General features: G+C 47.7%; 1 protein-coding gene across 1 annotated transcript in view; it reads left to right on the top strand.

The window, feature by feature from the left end:
• The window catches only part of LOC139537958 (hormonally up-regulated neu tumor-associated kinase homolog A-like), a 56,907-nt gene extending 39,603 nt beyond the window's left edge, over nucleotides 1-17,304 (top strand). The window contains exons 6-10 of the mRNA XM_071339873.1: nucleotides 9,508-9,635; nucleotides 10,284-10,410; nucleotides 10,501-10,669; nucleotides 14,272-14,431; nucleotides 14,584-17,304. Of these exons, the coding sequence (XP_071195974.1) occupies nucleotides 9,508-9,635; nucleotides 10,284-10,410; nucleotides 10,501-10,669; nucleotides 14,272-14,431; nucleotides 14,584-15,302 (1,303 nt within the window). The 3' untranslated portion in view covers nucleotides 15,303-17,304. The remainder of the gene's footprint in view (nucleotides 1-9,507; nucleotides 9,636-10,283; nucleotides 10,411-10,500; nucleotides 10,670-14,271; nucleotides 14,432-14,583) is intronic.
• The last annotated feature ends 599 nt before the right edge of the window (nucleotides 17,305-17,903 follow it).

The following is a 17,903-nucleotide window of genomic DNA, read 5'->3' as shown; positions in this document are numbered from 1 at the left end:
CTGTGGTAATAAGGTGGTCCTATTTGTTGTGTTCTGTGTTGACCTCTATGTGTCTGTCTCACAGGGACCTGAAAATTGAAAACCTGCTCTTGGATGAACAGGAACACATCAAGCTCATAGGTACAACTGTTTACTGACCCAACCCTGTCTCTCTGTGTTAACCAACCCTGTCTCTCTGTGTTAACCAACCCTGTCTCTCTGTGTTAACCAACCTGTCTCTCTGTTTACTGACCCAACCCTGTCTCTGTGTTAACCAACCCTGTCTCTCTGTTTACTGACCCAACCCTGTCTCTCTGTGTTAACCAACCCTGTCTCTCTGTGTTAACCAACCCTGTCTCTCTGTTTACTGACCCAACCCTGTCTCTGTGTTAACCAACCCTGTGTCTCTGTTTACTGACCCAACCCTGTCTCTCTGTGTTAACCAACCCTGTCTCTCTGTGTTAACCAACTCTCTCTCTGTGTTAACCAGCCCTGTCTATATGTGTTAACCAACCCTCTCTCTCTGTGTTAACCAACCCTGTCTCTCTGTGTTAACCAACCCTGTCTCTCTGTTTACTGACCCAACCCTGTCTCTCTGTGTTAACCAACCCTGTCTCTCTGTGTTAACCAACCCTGTCTCTCTGTGTTAACCAACCATGTCTCTCTGTGTTAACCAACCCTGTCTCTCTGTTTACTGACCCAACCCTGTCTCTCTGTGTTAACCAACCCTGTCTCTCTGTTTAATGACCCAACCCTGTCTCTCTGTGTTAACCAACCCTGTCTCTCTGTTTAATGACCCAACCCTGTCTCTCTGTGTTAACCAACCCTGTCTCTCTGTGTTAACCAACCCTGTCTCTCTGGTGCCCCCAGTAGCTGGGTCAGTCAGAACCTCTCGTCCCCCCAGTAGCTGGGTCAGACAGAACATCTGGTGCCCCCAGTAGCTGGGTCAGACAGAACCTCTGGTGCCCCCAGTAGCTGGGTCAGACAGAACCTCTGGTGCATCCAGTAGCTGGGTCAGACAGAACCTCTGGTGCCCCCAGTAGCTGGGTCAGACAGAACCTCTGGTGCCCCCAGTAGCTGGGTGAGACAGAACCTCTGGTACCTCCAGTAGCTGGGTCAGACAGAACCTCTGGTGCATCCAGTAGCTGGGTCAGACAGAACCTCTGGTGCCCCCAGTAGCTGGGTCAGACAGAACCTCTGGTGCCCCCAGTAGCTGGGTCAGACAGAACCTCTGGTGCCCCCAGTAGCTGGGTCAGACAGAACCTCTGGTTCCCCCAGTAGCTGGGTCAGACAGAACCTCTGGTGCCTCCAGTAGCTGGGTCAGACAGAACCTCTGGTTCCCCCCAGTAGCTGGGTCAGACAGAACCTCTGGTACCTCCAGTAGCTGGGTCAGACAGAACCTCTGGTGCCTCCAGTAGCTGGGTCAGACAGAACCTCTGGTGCCCCCAGTAGCTGGGTCAGACAGAACCTCTGGTGCCTCCAGTAGCTGGGTCAGACAGAACCTCTGGTTCCCCCCAGTAGCTGGGTCAGACAGAACCTCTGGTGCCCCCAGTAGCTGGGTCAGACAGAACCTCTGGTGCCTCCAGTAGCTGGGTCAGACAGAACCTCTGGTGCCTCCAGTAGCTGGGTCAGACAGAACCTCTGGTGCCTCCAGTAGCTGGGTCAGACAGAACCTCTGGTGCCCCCAGTAGCTGGGTCAGACAGAACCTCTGGTGCCCCCAGTAGCTGGGTCAGACAGAACCTCTGGTGCCCCCAGTAGCTGGGTCAGACAGAACATCTGGTGCCCCCAGTAGCTGGGTCAGACAGAACCTCTGGTGCCCCCAGTAGCTGGGTCAGACAGAACCTCTGGTGCCCCCAGTAGCTGGGTCAGACAGAACCTCTGGTGCCTCCAGTAGCTGGGTCAGACAGAACCTCTGGTGCCCCCAGTAGCTGGGTCAGACAGAACCTCTGGTTCCCCCAGTAGCTGGGTCAGACAGAACCTCTGGTGCCCCCAGTAGCTGGGTCAGACAGAACCTCTGGTGCCTCCAGTAGCTGGGTCAGACAGAACCTCTGGTGCCCCCAGTAGCTGGGTCAGACAGAACCTCTGGTGCCTCCAGTAGCTGGGTCAGACAGAACCTCTGGTGCCCCCAGTAGCTGGGTCAGACAGAACCTCTGGTGCCCCCAGTAGCTGGGTCAGACAGAACCTCTGGAGCCCCCAGTAGCTGGGTCAGACAGAACCTCTGGTGCCCCCAGTAGCTGGGTCAGACAGAACCTCTGGTGCCTCCAGTAGCTGGGTCAGACAGAACCTCTGGTGCCCCCAGTAGCTGGGTCAGACAGAACCTCTGGTGCCCCCAGTAGCTGGGTCAGACAGAACCTCTGGTGCCCCCAGTAGCTGGGTCAGACAGAACCTCTGGTGCCTCCAGTAGCTGGGTCAGACAGAACCTCTGGTGCCCCCAGTAGCTGGGTCAGTCAGAACCTCTCGTCCCCCCAGTAGCTGGGTCAGACAGAACCTCTGGTGCCTCCAGTAGCTGGGTCAGTCAGAACCTCTCGTCCCCCCAGTAGCTGGGTCAGACAGAACCTCTGGTGCCTCCAGTAGCTGGGTCAGACAGAACCTCTGGTGCCCCCAGTAGCTGGGTCAGACAGAACCTCTGGTGCCTCCAGTTACACAACACATTATTTACCGTTCATGTTTATTGGTTACAACAAAATCTAAAACAAACTGCAAACGCCTCCAACAAGTTTGTAGAGTCACAAGCTTCATGTAATCACTGCATGTTAGGAACAGGGGACCAAATCCTGAACTTTTGACTACTTTAATACAGTAGTGTTATGACACCTTCAGATGGGGGATCTACATGCTTTCATTCCTCAACGGTAAAACACATATGTATTTTTTTTATTTAATACATTTTTTTTTTTAAATGTAACCTTTATTTAACTAGGCAAACCAGTTAAGAACTCATTCTCAACGTCCTACCCCCCCGGGCCAAATCCGGACGACGTTGGGCCAATTGTGCGCCGCTTTATGGGAATTCCAATCATGACCAGATGTGATTCAGCCTGGATTCGAACCAGGGACTGTAGTGACGCCTCTTGCACTGAGATGACTTGCCTAGCTAAATAAAGGTAAAAAGTATAGAGCCAAATTAAACGTTTTAGCTTCGCTGTCCAAATAAATACGTAGAGGAGTGTACATTATAACGCATATATTTAACTGTATTTAACCAATAAGGCCAGAGGGGGTGTGGTATATTTAACCAATAAGGCCAGAGGGGGTGTGGTATATTTAACCAATAAGGTCTGATGGGGTGTGGTATATGGCCAATATACCGCGGCTAAGGGCTGTTCTTAGCACGACAAAACGCGGAGTGCCTGGACACAACCCTTCGCCGTGCATTATTGCTGTTATAAACTGGTTACCCACATAATTACAGCAGTAAACATGTATGTTTTGTCATACCCATGGTATACTGTGTGATATACCATGGCTGTCAGCCAATCAGCATTCAGGGCTCAAAACAGCCAGTTTATAATATACATTATAAAACCAAACAGCTCATTAATAACAGATAATATATATTATAAAACCAAACAGCTCATTATTAACAGATAATATACATTATTAACAGATAATATACATTATAAAACCAAACAGCTCATTAATAACAGATAATATATATTATAAAACCAAACGGATCATTAATAAAAGATAATATACATTATAAAACCAAACGGCTCATCAATAACAGATAATATATATTATAAAACCAAACAGCTCATTAATAACAGATAATATACATTATAAAACCAAACGGCTCATCAATAACAGATAATATATATTATAAAACCAAACGGATCATTATTAACAGATAATCTACACAACTGTTCAAAAGTTTGGGGTCGCTTAGAAATGTCCTTGTTTTGTTTTTGAAAGGATGTCGGGACAGGGAGGAGGGTGTGTGTGTGTGTGTGTGGGGGGGGGGGGGGGGGGGGGGTGACACACACCCTCCTCTCTTTCTAACTAGTTATGTCTTTATGTTGTTACTATCTCTCCCTCTTTCAAAAAAACCTCAATGACATTCAGAACCTGTCTCCTCCCCTGTAGATTTTGGTCTCAGTAACTGTGCAGGGATCCTGGGTTATTCAGACCCGTTCAGTACGCAGTGCGGGAGTCCAGCCTACGCTGCTCCAGAACTACTGTCCCGCAAGAAGTACGGACCCAAGGTGGACGTCTGGTCCATGTGAGTACACAAACCATACAACTGACAGGTTTTATACACAAACCATACAACTGACAGGTTTTATACACAAACCATACAACTGACAGGTTTTATACACAACAATTTACAATGAAGACGTTTCATGTCTACAGTTTACAACGAACACGTTTTGTGTCTACAGTTTACAACGAACACGTTTTGTGTCTACCGTTTACAACGAACACGTTTCATGTCTACAGTTTACAACAAACACGTTTCATGTCTACAGTTTACAACGAACACGTTTTGTGTCAACCGTTTACAACAAACACGTTTCATGTCTACAGTTTACAACGAACACGTTTTGTGTCAACCGTTTACAACGAACACGTTTCATGTCTACAGTTTACAACAAACACGTTTCATGTCTACAGTTTACAACTGTAGACAGAAGCTAGAGTGGAAACCGGTCGCATTCCGCTTCGCTCCTCAGGTAGTATCACATTTTCACATTCTCATTTCATTTCATTACAGTACAACGGTTTGATTTGTTTAATCTTAGCTAGCTACTTAGCCGTCTTTGTATCAAAGATAATTGCGTAGCTAGCCAGCTATTCTTCGTTCTTTTAACGTAACTTTTAACGTAACGTAGTCAACACTGCTACCTAGCCAGCTAGCCACCGAACAGCAACACTGTAGTAACTATTACATTCAACGGAACGACTCGATTAGTGTAGTGTTAGCTAGCTACATAGTTGTCTTTGCTGTCTTTGTTTCTAAGATAACTGCGTAGTTTAGACTAATTCGGTTAGCTAGCCAGCTATTTTTCGTCCTTTTAACGTAACGTAACGTAGTCAACACTGCTCGCTAGCCAGCTAGCCACCGAATAGCAACACTGTAGAAACTATTACATTCAACGGATCAACGGAACGATTGATTAGTGTAGTGTTAGCTAGCTACATAGTTGTCTTTGCTGTCCTTGTATCTAAGACAATTGTGTAGTTTATACTAATTAACGAGCCAGTTACCGAGGTTACATAGCTAGCTACCGAGGTTACCTAGCCAGCGACACTCTCAAACAAAGTCAACAACGCAGCCACTGCTAGCTAGCCCACTTCCGCAGTACTGTATCATTTTAATAATTTTGGTCAAGAAGATTTCTGCAACGCAAGCTTAACTTTCTGAACATTCGAGACGTGTAGTTCAATTGTCATTCCAATCTCCTTTGCATTAGCGTAGCCTCTTCTGTAGCCTGTCAACTATGTGTCTGTCTATCCCTGTTCTCTCCTCTCTGCACAGACCATACAAACGCTTCACACCGCGTGGCCGCGGCCACCCTAACCTGGTGGTCCCAGCGCGCACCACCCACGTGGAGTCCCAGGTCTCCGGCAGCCTCTGGAACTGCCGATCTGCGGCCAACAAGGCAGAGTTCATCTCAGCCTATGCTTCCCTCCAGTCCCTCGACTTCTTGGCACTGACGGAAACATGGATCACCACAGATAACACTGCTACTCCTACTGCTCTCTCCTCGTCTGCCCACGTGTTCTCGCACACCCCGAGAGCTTCTGGTCAGCGGGGTGGCGGCACCGGGATCCTCATCTCTCCCAAGTGGTCTTTCTCCCTTTCTCCCCTTACCCATCTGTCTATCGCCTCCTTTGAATTCCATGCTGTCACAGTTACCAGCCCTTTCAAGCTTAACATCCTTATCATTTATCGCCCTCCAGGTTCCCTTGGAGAGTTCATCAATGAGCTTGATGCCCTGATAAGCTCCTTTCCTGAGGACGGCTCACCTCTCACAGTTCTGGGTGACTTTAACCTCCCCACGTCTACCTTTGACTCATTCCTCTCTGCCTCCTTCTTTCCACTCCTCTCCTCTTTTGACCTCACCCTCTCACCTTCCCCCCCTACTCACAAGGCAGGCAATACGCTTGACCTCATCTTTACTAGATGCTGTTCTTCCACTAACCTCATTGCAACTCCCCTCCAAGTCTCCGACCACTACCTTGTATCCTTTTCCCTCTCGCTCTCATCCATCACTTCCCACACTGCCCCTACTCGGATGGTATCGCGCCGTCCCAACCTTCGCTCTCTCTCCCCCGCTACTCTCTCCTCTTCCATCCTATCATCTCTTCCCTCTGCTCAAACCTTCTCCAACCTATCTCCTGATTCTGCCTCCTCAACCCTCCTCTCCTCCCTTTCTGCATCCTTTGACTCTCTATGTCCCCTATCCTCCAGGCCGGCTCGGTCCTCCCCTCCTGCTCCGTGGCTCGACGACTCATTGCGAGCTCACAGAACAGGGCTCCGGGCAGCCGAGCGGAAATGGAGGAAAACTCGCCTCCCTGCGGACCTGGCATCCTTTCACTCCCTCCTCTCTACATTTTCCTCTTCTGTCTCTGCTGCTAAAGCCACTTTCTACCACTCTAAATTCCAAGCATCTGCCTCTAACCCTAGGAAGCTCTTTGCCACCTTCTCCTCCCTCCTGAATCCTCCTCCCCCTCCTCCCCCCTCCTCCCTCTCTGCAGATGACTTCGTCAACCATTTTGAAAAGAAGGTCGACGACATCCGATCCTCGTTTGCTAAGTCAAACGACACCGCTGGTTCTGCTCACACTGCCCTACCCTGTGCTCTGACCTCTTTCTCCCCTCTCTCTCCAGATGAAATCTCGCGTCTTGTGACGGCCGGCCGCCCAACAACCTGCCCGCTTGACCCTATCCCCTCCTCTCTTCTCCAGACCATTTCCGGAGACCTTCTCCCTTACCTCACCTCGCTCATCAACTCATCCTTGACCGCTGGCTACGTCCCTTCCGTCTTCAAGAGAGCGAGAGTTGCACCCCTGCTGAAAAAACCTACACTCGATCCCTCCGATGTCAACAACTACAGACCAGTATCCCTTCTTTCTTTTCTCTCCAAAACTCTCGAACGTGCCGTCCTTGGCCAGCTCTCCCGCTATCTCTCTCAGAATGACCTTCTTGATCCAAATCAGTCAGGTTTCAAGACTAGTCATTCAACTGAGACTGCTCTTCTCTGTATCACGGAGGCGCTCCGCACTGCTAAAGCTAACTCTCTCTCCTCTGCTCTCATCCTATTAGACCTATCGGCTGCCTTCGATACTGTGAACCATCAGATCCTCCTCTCCACCCTCTCCGAGTTGGGCATCTCTGGCGCGGCCCACGCTTGGATTGCGTCCTACCTGACAGGTCGCTCCTACCAGGTGGCGTGGCGAGAATCTGTCTCCTCACCACGTGCTCTCACCACTGGTGTCCCCCAGGGCTCTGTTCTAGGCCCTCTCCTATTCTCGCTATACACCAAGTCACTTGGCTCTGTCATAACCTCACATGGTCTCTCCTATCATTGCTATGCAGACGACACACAATTAATCTTCTCCTTTCCCCCTTCTGATGACCAGGTGGCGAATCGCATCTCTGCATGTCTGGCAGACATATCAGTGTGGATGACGGACCACCACCTCAAGCTGAACCTCGGCAAGACGGAGCTGCTCTTCCTCCCGGGGAAGGACTGCCCGTTCCATGATCTCGCCATCACGGTTGACAACTCCATTGTGTCCTCCTCCCAGAGCGCTAAGAACCTTGGCGTGATCCTGGACAACACCCTGTCGTTCTCAACTAACATCAAGGCGGTGGCCCGTTCCTGTAGGTTCATGCTCTACAACATCCGCAGAGTACGACCCTGCCTCACACAGGAAGCGGCGCAGGTCCTAATCCAGGCACTTGTCATCTCCCGTCTGGATTACTGCAACTCGCTGTTGGCTGGGCTCCCTGCCTGTGCCATTAAACCCCTACAACTCATCCAGAACGCCGCAGCCCGTCTGGTGTTCAACCTTCCCAAGTTCTCTCACGTCACCCCGCTCCTCCGCTCTCTCCACTGGCTTCCAGTTGAAGCTCGCATCCGCTACAAGACCATGGTGCTTGCCTACGGAGCTGTGAGGGGAACGGCACCTCAGTACCTTCAGGCTCTGATCAGGCCCTACACCCAAACAAGGGCACTGCGTTCATCCACCTCTGGCCTGCTCGCCTCCCTACCACTGAGGAAGTACAGTTCCCGCTCAGCCCAGTCAAAACTGTTCGCTGCTCTGGCACCCCAATGGTGGAACAAACTCCCTCACGACGCCAGGACAGCGGAGTCAATCACCACCTTCCGGAGACACCTGAAACCCCACCTCTTCAAGGAATACCTAGGATAGGATAAAGTAATCCTTCTGACCCCCCCCCCCCCCCTTAAAAGATTTAGATGCACTATTGTAAAGTGGCTGTTCCACTGGATGTCATAAGGTGAATGCACCAATTTGTAAGTCGCTCTGGATAAGAGCGTCTGCTAAATGACTTAAATGTAAATGTAAATGTACAACGAACACGTTTTGTGTCTACAGTTTACAACAAACACGTTTCATGTCTACAGTTTACAACGAACACGTTTTGTGTCAACCGTTTACAACGAACACGTTTCATGTCTACAGTTTACAACAAACACGTTTCATGTCTACAGTTTACAACGAACACGTTTTGTGTCAACCGTTTACAACGAACACATTTCGTGTCTACCGTTTACAACGAACACGTTTCGTGTCTACAGTTTACAACAAACACGTTTCATGTCTACCGTTTACAACGAACACGTTTTGTGTCAACCGTTTACAACGAACACATTTCGTGTCTACCGTTTACAACGAACACGTTTCGTGTCTACAGTTTACAACAAACACGTTTCATGTCTACCGTTTACAACGAACACGTTTTGTGTCAACCGTTTACAACGAACACATTTCGTGTCTACCGTTTACAACAAACACGTTTCATGTCTACCGTTTACAACAAACACGTTTCATGTCTACCGTTTACAACGAACACGTTTCGTGTCTACAGTTTACAACAAACACGTTTCATGTCTACCGTTTACAACGAACACGTTTCATGTCTACCGTTTACAACAAACACGTTTCGTGTCAACCGTTTACAACGAACACGTTTCATGTCAACCGTTTACAACAAACACGTTTCATGTCTACCGTTTACAACGAACACGTTTCATGTCTACCGTTTACAACGAACACGTTTCATGTCTACCGTTTACAACAAACACGTTTCGTGTCAACCGTTTACAACGAACACGTCTCATGTCAACAGTTCATGTCATAGGTAATGTTCATTCACACACCGTATTTCTCTGTCAGAGTAAACACACTTCTAGACTGTAAACAGTAAAGACATCTATACAAACTACGAGATCACTTCTCAACCAGTTAAGTTGAGAAATCATTTTTTAATGACATTTCTTAGTGGCTGGGTGAGTGAGTGTTGTACACGGGTGTGTAACATCCCTGTTTCCCTGCCAGAGGAGTGAACATGTACGCCATGCTGACTGGCAGCCTCCCCTTCACGGTGGAGCCCTTCAGTCTCAGAGCTCTGCACCAGAAGATGGTGGACAAGGATATGAACCCTCTACCGCCCTCTCTCTCTACAGGTACACACAGAGACACGCGCACAGAGACACGCGCACTGAGACGAGAACACAGAGACATGCACACAGAGACACGCGCACTGAGACGAGAACACAGAGACACGCGCACAGAGACGAGAACACAGAGACATGCACACAGAGACACGCGCACTGAGACGAGAACACAGAGACACGCGCACAGAGACGAGAACACAGAGACATGCACACAGAGACACGCGCACTGAGACGAGAACACAGAGACACGCGCACTGAGACGAGAACACAGAGACACGCGCACTGAGACGAGAACACAGAGACACGCGCACTGAGACGAGAACACAGAGACGAGCGCACAGAGACGAGAACACAGAAACACACACAGAAACAAATGTACCAAAACAAGTGGCTGGCGGCTGTTTTGTTGTTTTTCGAATCCCAGAATGTAGCTTTAACAAATTCACCCCCTTCCCTCTTCTCTCTGTCCATCTCTCTCTCTTTCCATCTCTCTCTCTCTCTTTCCATCTTTGTCTTTCCATCTCTCTCTCCATCTTTCTCTCTCTCATCTCTCTCTTTCATCTCTATCTATCTCTCTCTCCATCTCTCCATCTTTCTCTCTCTCTCTCTCTCTCTCCATCTTTCTCTCTCTCTCTCCATCTCTCTCTCTCTCCACAGCGGCCATCTGTCTAATGAAGAAGCTATTAGAACCAGATCCAGCTAAGAGACCCAACATCCACCAGGTCATGTCTGACTCCTGGCTACAACTGGCTAACGCTAACACTGGAGCACCCTACCTCAACAGGTACACACACACACACACACAGACACACACAGACACACAGAGACACACACACGGGTCAGCTGGCTAACCTCTGTCTCTCTGTCTCTCCAGGATCCACATTGAGGAGATCAACCACACGGTATTACTCCATATGACAGAGAGGATGGGCTATAAACACAGCGAGGTGCTGAGCGCCGTGCTCACCAACAGAGCCTGTCACACCCTGGCCGTCTACTTCCTGCTCAACAACAAGATGAAGAGGCTCTCCAAGGAGTACAGGGTAGGTCAGGGTAAACAACACCATGGCAACCATGGAACTCAGGATGACAACATAATGTCACTGTATGCTGAGAGTCAGGAAGAGAGGCAGTACAGGGTACGTCAGGGTAAACAACACCATGGAGTACAGGCTAGGTTAGGGTAAACAACACCATGGAGTACAGGCTAGGTTAGGGTAAACAACACCATGGAGTACAGGCTAGGTTAGGGTAAACAACACCATGGAGTACAGGCTAGGTTAGGGTAAACAACACCATGGAGTACAGGCTAGGTTAGGGTAAACAACACCATGGAGTACAGGCTAGGTTAGGGTAAACAACACCATGGAGTACAGGCTAGGTTAGGGTAAACAACACCATGGAGTACAGGCTAGGTTAGGGTAAACAACACCATGGAGTACAGGCTAGGTTAGGGTAAACAACACCATGGAGTACAGGCTAGGTTAGGGTAAACAACACCATGGAGTACAGGCTAGGTTAGGGTAAACAACACCATGGAGTACAGGCTAGGTTAGGGTAAACAACACCATGACAGTACAGGCTAGGTTAGGGTAAACAACACCATGGAGTACAGGCTAGGTTAGGGTAAACAACACCATGGAGTACAGGCTAGGTTAGGGTAAACAACACCATGGAGTACAGGCTAGGTTAGGGTAAACAACACCATGGAGTACAGGCTAGGTTAGGGTAAACAACACCATGCAGTACAGGCTAGGTTAGGGTAAACAACACCATGGAGTACAGGCTAGGTTAGGGTAAACAACACCATGGAGTACAGGCTAGGTTAGGGTAAACAACACCATGGAGTACAGGCTAGGTTAGGGTAAACAACACCATGGAGTACAGGCTAGGTTAGGGTAAACAACACCATGGAGTACAGGCTAGGTTAGGGTAAACAACACCATGCAGTACAGGCTAGGTTAGGGTAAACAACACCATGGAGTACAGGCTAGGTTAGGGTAAACAACACCATGGAGTACAGGCTAGGTTAGGGTAAACAACACCATGGAGTACAGGCTAGGTTAGGGTAAACAACACCATGGAGTACAGGCTAGGTTAGGGTAAACAACACCATGACAGTACAGGCTAGGTTAGGGTAAACAACACCATGGAGTACAGGCTAGGTTAGGGTAAACAACACCATGAAGTACAGGCTAGGTTAGGGTAAACAACACCATGACAGTACAGGCTAGGTTAGGGTAAACAACACCATGGAGTACAGGCTAGGTTAGGGTAAACAACACCATGGAGTACAGGCTAGGTTAGGGTAAACAACACCATGACAGTACAGGCTAGGTTAGGGTAAACAACACCATGGAGTACAGGCTAGGTTAGGGTAAACAACACCATGGAGTACAGGCTAGGTTAGGGTAAACACCACCATGGAGTACAGGCTAGGTTAGGGTAAACAACACCATGACAGTACAGGCTAGGTTAGGGTAAACAACACCATGGAGTACAGGCTAGGTTAGGGTAAACAACACCATGGAGTACAGGCTAGGTTAGGGTAAACAACACCATGGAGTACAGGCTAGGTTAGGGTAAACAACACCATGCAGTACAGGCTAGGTTAGGGTAAACACCACCATGGAGTACAGGCTAGGTTAGGGTAAACAACACCATGCAGTACAGGCTAGGTTAGGGTAAACACCACCATGGAGTACAGGCTAGGTTAGGGTAAACAACACCATGGAGTACAGGCTAGGTTAGGGTAAACAACACCATTATAGTACAGGCTAGGTTAGGGTAAACAACACCATTATAGTAAGTTCCTGTTATTAACAGGCGGTTTAACAGAGAATATCATTACAGTAAGCTCCTGTTATTAACAGGCGGTTTAACAGAGAATATCATTACAGTAAGTTCCTGTTATTAACAGGCGGTTTAACAGAGAATATCATTACAGTAAGTTCCTGTTATTAACAGGCGGTTTAACAGGCGGTTTAACAGAGAATATCATTACAGTAAGTTCCTGTTATTAACAGGTGGTTTAACAGGCGGTTTAACAGAGAATATCATTACAGTAAGTTCCTGTTATTAACAGGTGGTTTAACAGGAGGTTTAACAGAGAATACCATTACAGTAAGTTCCTGTTATTAACAGGTGGTTTAACAGGAGGTTTAACAGGGAATATCATTATAGTAAGTTCCTATTATTAACAGGTGGTTTAACAGGAGGTTTAACAGAGAATATCATTATAGTAAGTTCCTGTTATTAACAGGTGGTTTAACAGGTGGTTTAACAGAGAATATCATTACAGTAAGTTCCTGTTATTAACAGGTGGTTTAACAGGAGGTTTAACAGAGAATATCATTATAGTAAATTCCTGTTATTAACAGGTGGTTTAACAGGTGGTTTAACAGAGAATATCATTACAGTAAGTTCCTGTTATTAACAGGTGGTTTAACAGGCGGTTTAACAGAGAATATCATTACAGTAAGTTCCTGTTATTAACAGGTGGTTTAACAGGCGGTTTAACAGAGAATATCATTACAGTAAGTTCCTGTTATTTACAGGCGGTTTAACAGAGAATATCATTATAGTAAATTCCTGTTATTAACAGGTGGTTTAACAGGTGGTTTAACAGAGAATATCATTACAGTAAGTTCCTGTTATTAACAGGTGGTTTTTAACAGGCGGTTTAACAGAGAATATCATTACAGTAAGTTCCTGTTATTAACAGGTGGTTTAACAGGCGGTTTAACAGAGAATATCATTACAATAAGTTCCTGTTATTTACAGGCGGTTTAACAGAGAATATCATTACAGTAAGTTCCTGTTATTAACAGGTGGTTTAACAGAGAATATCATTACACCTTGAAAAGCAGTAGGCATAACTCTAGAGTAATGCTTGAAAGCAGTAGGCATAACTCCAGAGTAATGCTTGAAAGCAGTAGGCATAACTCTAGAGTAATGCTTGAATGCAGTAGGCATAACTCTAGAGTAATGCTTGAATGCAGTAGGCATAACTCCAGAGTAATGCTTGAAAGCAGTAGGCATAACTCTAGAGTAATGCTTGAATGCAGTAGGCATAACTCTAGAGTAATGCTTGAATGCAGTAGGCATAACTCTAGAGTAATGCTTGAATGCAGTAGGCATAACTCCAGAGTAATGCTTGAAAGCAGTAGGCATAACTCTAGAGTAATGCTTGAATGCAGTAGGCATAACTCTAGAGTAATGCTTGAAAGCAGTAGGCATAACTCTAGAGTAATGCTTGAAAGCAGTAGGCATAACTCCAGAGTAATGCTTGAAAGACGTTGTAATAATGTTTCTATAACGTTGCAATGTTTTTTTAACGGTGTAATAACAATGTAAAGTGAGTCTGGTCAGAGCCAGAATGGCTCATAGGAGCCGATCTCCTGTTTCTGTAGCGTCAGGAAGTTTGATGTCCTCCAGGAGAAGGTGTACCAGGTTGTATAAACATTATAATAACGTCTCTGTGTTTCAGGAGAAGGTGTACCAGGTTGTATAAACATTATAATAACGTCTCTGTGTTTCAGGAGAAGGTGTACCAGGTTGTATAAACATTGTAATAACGTCTCTGTGTTTCAGGAGAAGGTGTACCAGGTTGTATAAACATTGTAATAACGTCTCTGTGTTTCAGGAGAAGGTGTTTCAGGAGAAGGAGAAGAAGACAGAGAAGAATGAATACTTCCAAACCCAGTGGAGGAAACACGTAGAGAAGGTCACCATCCCTCCTAAACAGACTCCTGTCTACCTGGCCTACAGCAAGGGGCCTAGCAAGGAGAAGAAGCACAGGAATGGTGAGACCAGAGAGAGAGACACAGGCTACAGCACTGACTGCTATCAACAACAATGGCTGGTTTTATTTTAGGGTAAAAAGACCACCATTGTGTGGATACATGTCAGCCCAGAAGGTAACACTTTTCTCTCTCCTCTTCCTCATCTCTCTCAGGTCTGCTGCGAGCGGTAACGGGTAACTTCCACCGTGCCTCTCCTCTCGCCCCGTCCGGCACCGTTGCCTCGTCGTCCATGGAATACCTAGAGATCCACCCCCTCTTCCCCTGCACTTCACAGCCAACCAGGCACCTAGAAACCCTCCAGGCAGCCAATACCAGCCCAGACCACATCCCCGCCCCCCCGGCTCCTTCTCCAATCGGCATGCACTCCTACGACTCCCTCGCCAAAGCTGAGACATTCGACGACGTCGTGGTCCCCGCCTCGGCCACACCCTGGTACAAACTGACCAATGGAACCTTCTCTCCTCCGCGACACGTCTCGGCCTTCCACCCTGATTCGTCCTACCTTAAAAAAGCGACTATCCCCAGCCCCCCCGTGCTCATCGTCAACCCCCAGCCCAAAAAGTCCTCCTCTAACTCGGGTGACAACCCCCCTAGTATCTTCGGCAGCCCCCTGGGAGGCTCAGCCTTCAGTCCCCTCAACCCGTCATCAGCGTTCAGTCCTCCGTCCACCGGGGGCAGCGTTGAGCCAGACAGCCCCCAGCACAGTAAGTTCCCTTATATGGGCATCGGTCAGATCCTGAAGAGGAAGGTTCCTTTCCAGCCGTTCAGTTTCAGGGCGGAGCAAGCGGTGGAGGAGGAGCTGGTGTCTCCGCCCCCTTACCACATGCAGACGCTGCTCTGCGCCTCCGGGGCGCTCAAGACCCTCTGCTGAAGCATTGTGGGTAGCGGTACGAAGATGAAGGAAGACCATCTGTAGGGTGTGGCTCTGGTCCAAAGTATGAAACGAGGGGAGATGGTGTGGTCGTTTTGAGAGAGTTTGGATCTCACTCCTGAGCAGCCTTGGAACTCGTCCTCTGCTGAGGCAGTCGCCATGACGACACTACGACTCTAGAGACCCTCTTGGTGTTAGAGAGACTATTGTGATAATAGAAATTAATGCATTAAACATTAAAGACATAGAGAAAGACTAAAGTGGATAAAATGCCACTTTGTCAACGAGTGTTTCGGCTGACGAAAGGCCTTTGTTGTGACACCGGTGACTGGAACACGTGACCGACCAAGCTCCACAGTGTTACCTGTCATTGTTGTTTATTGGGTTGTGAGAGAGATGAGTGACACACAGAGAGAGAGGGAGAGCTGAGTGACACACACAGAGAGAGAGAGAGCTGAGTGACACACACAGAGAGAGAGAGAGAGCTGAGTGACACACACAGAGAGAGAGAGAGAGAGCTGAGTGACACACACAGAGAGAGAGAGAGCTGAGTGACACACACAGAGAGAGAGAGAGCTGAGTGACACACACAGAGAGAGAGAGAGCTGAGTGACACACACAGAGAGGGAGGGAGAGCTGAGTGACACACACAGAGAGAGAGAGAGCTGAGTGACACACACAGAGAGAGAGAGAGCTGAGTGACACACACAGAGAGAGAGAGAGAGCTGAGTGACACACACAGAGAGAGAGAGAGCTGAGTGACACACACAGAGAGAGAGAGAGCTGAGTGACACACACACACACACAGAGAGAGGGAGAGCTGAGTGACACACACACACACACAGAGAGAGGGAGAGCTGAGTGACTGAGTGACACACACAGAGAGAGAGAGAGAGCTGAGTGACACACACAGAGAGAGAGAGCTGAGTGACACACACAGAGAGAGAGAGAGCTGAGTGACACACACACACACACAGAGAGAGGGAGAGCTGAGTGACACACACACACACACACAGAGAGAGGGAGAGCTGAGTGACTGAGTGACACACACAGAGAGAGAGAGAGAGCTGAGTGACACACACAGAGAGAGAGAGCTGAGTGACACACACACACAGAGAGAGAGGGAGAGCTGAGTGACACACACACACACAGAGAACTGAGTCACACACACAGAGCGAGAGAGAGCTGAGTCTCTCACACACACACACACAGAGAGAGCTGAGTGACACACACACAGAGAGAGAGAGAGCTGAGTCTCTCACACACACACACACACAGAGAGCTGAGTGACACACACACAGAGAGTGAGAGAAAGAGCTGAGTCACACACACAGAGAGAGAGAGAGAGAGCTGAGTCACACACAGAGAGAGAGAGAGCTGAGTCACACACAGAGAGAGAGAGAGCTGAGTCACACACACACACACACACACACACACACACACACACACACACACACACACACACACACACAGAGAGAGAGAGCTGAGTGATTCATGTCATCTAAAGTAAAACTGACTGTAGTCTGTGCTGTAATAGTACTATATGTGTGTTCTGCCGGTATTGCCGGTATTGCCGGTATTGCCGGTATTGCCAAGGTGTTCTGAACAAATGTAAACGGTGGTAGTGAAGTACGTTTCTTGTAAATACTACGTGTTCCAATTCTGGACTCCAGTGTAACATTCACTAAGATTTGACATTCATATATTCACCCTATTGGACTAACTAATGCTTCCATGTACTGTACACAAGGCTTATCACTGTTGAGATGGGTCTTTCATACCTGGCCAAATCTGCATGCAAAACCGTTTTAATATGTAAATGTGTTTGTAAACAAGAAATGTCTTTGTAAATCTTTTTTTGTTGTTGTCAATATTGCTATTGATTCGGACTGATTTGAGTCACGTTCTTTAGTAAGCTTTTCTATTTTTTATTTTATTTTGAGTGTCGAGAGATTTTTTTATGATGCCTTATGAAATATTTTAAATATTTATACTAAATCCATGATGTCTCTCTGTCTGCTTCTTCTATGCCACATGATCCTTGTCTGGGGGCTTGTCAGTAGACACGCTGTGTGTGTGTGTGTGTGTGTCTGTCTGTGTCTGTCTGTGTGTGTCTGTGTGTCTGTCTGTCTGTGTGTGTGTCTGTGTGTGTGTGTGTGTGTGTGTGTGTGTGTGTGTGTGTACTCAACCTTTTAATGAACATTCCTGAAATGCTATTCACACTATATATTTGTCAATATAATCCAGATTTATACATATAAACCAAATAATCCAATGTTTATGTCACAAAAAAACAAAACATTGATCAAATCAAATGTTCAGTTTAATTTTGATTGAATCATAGAAAGTACCCGTGTCTCACCCCTGGAAAAGGCAGACTTGGTGAAGAAGACTGTGGATGACCTCGTTCCCTGTAGGGTGATGAGGAACCAGACACGGCCTTCTGTGGCTTCTCCCTACACATGGTGTATCCATTTCCCACAAGACATCTGTGCTGGTCATGAAACCAGCACCACAGCTAAACAACTCCCCCCCCCCCTCGATGTTAATCCACTCAAGTACGGCGCCCCGGTCCATAAACTGTTCTCTGTCACGACCAGA

This window comes from Salvelinus alpinus, chromosome 13 (genome assembly GCF_045679555.1).
Source record: "Salvelinus alpinus chromosome 13, SLU_Salpinus.1, whole genome shotgun sequence".
NCBI lineage: Eukaryota > Metazoa > Chordata > Actinopteri > Salmoniformes > Salmonidae > Salvelinus > Salvelinus alpinus.
Note: the sequence above shows the minus strand (reverse complement) of the source record. Positions and strands in the feature narration are given on the sequence as shown.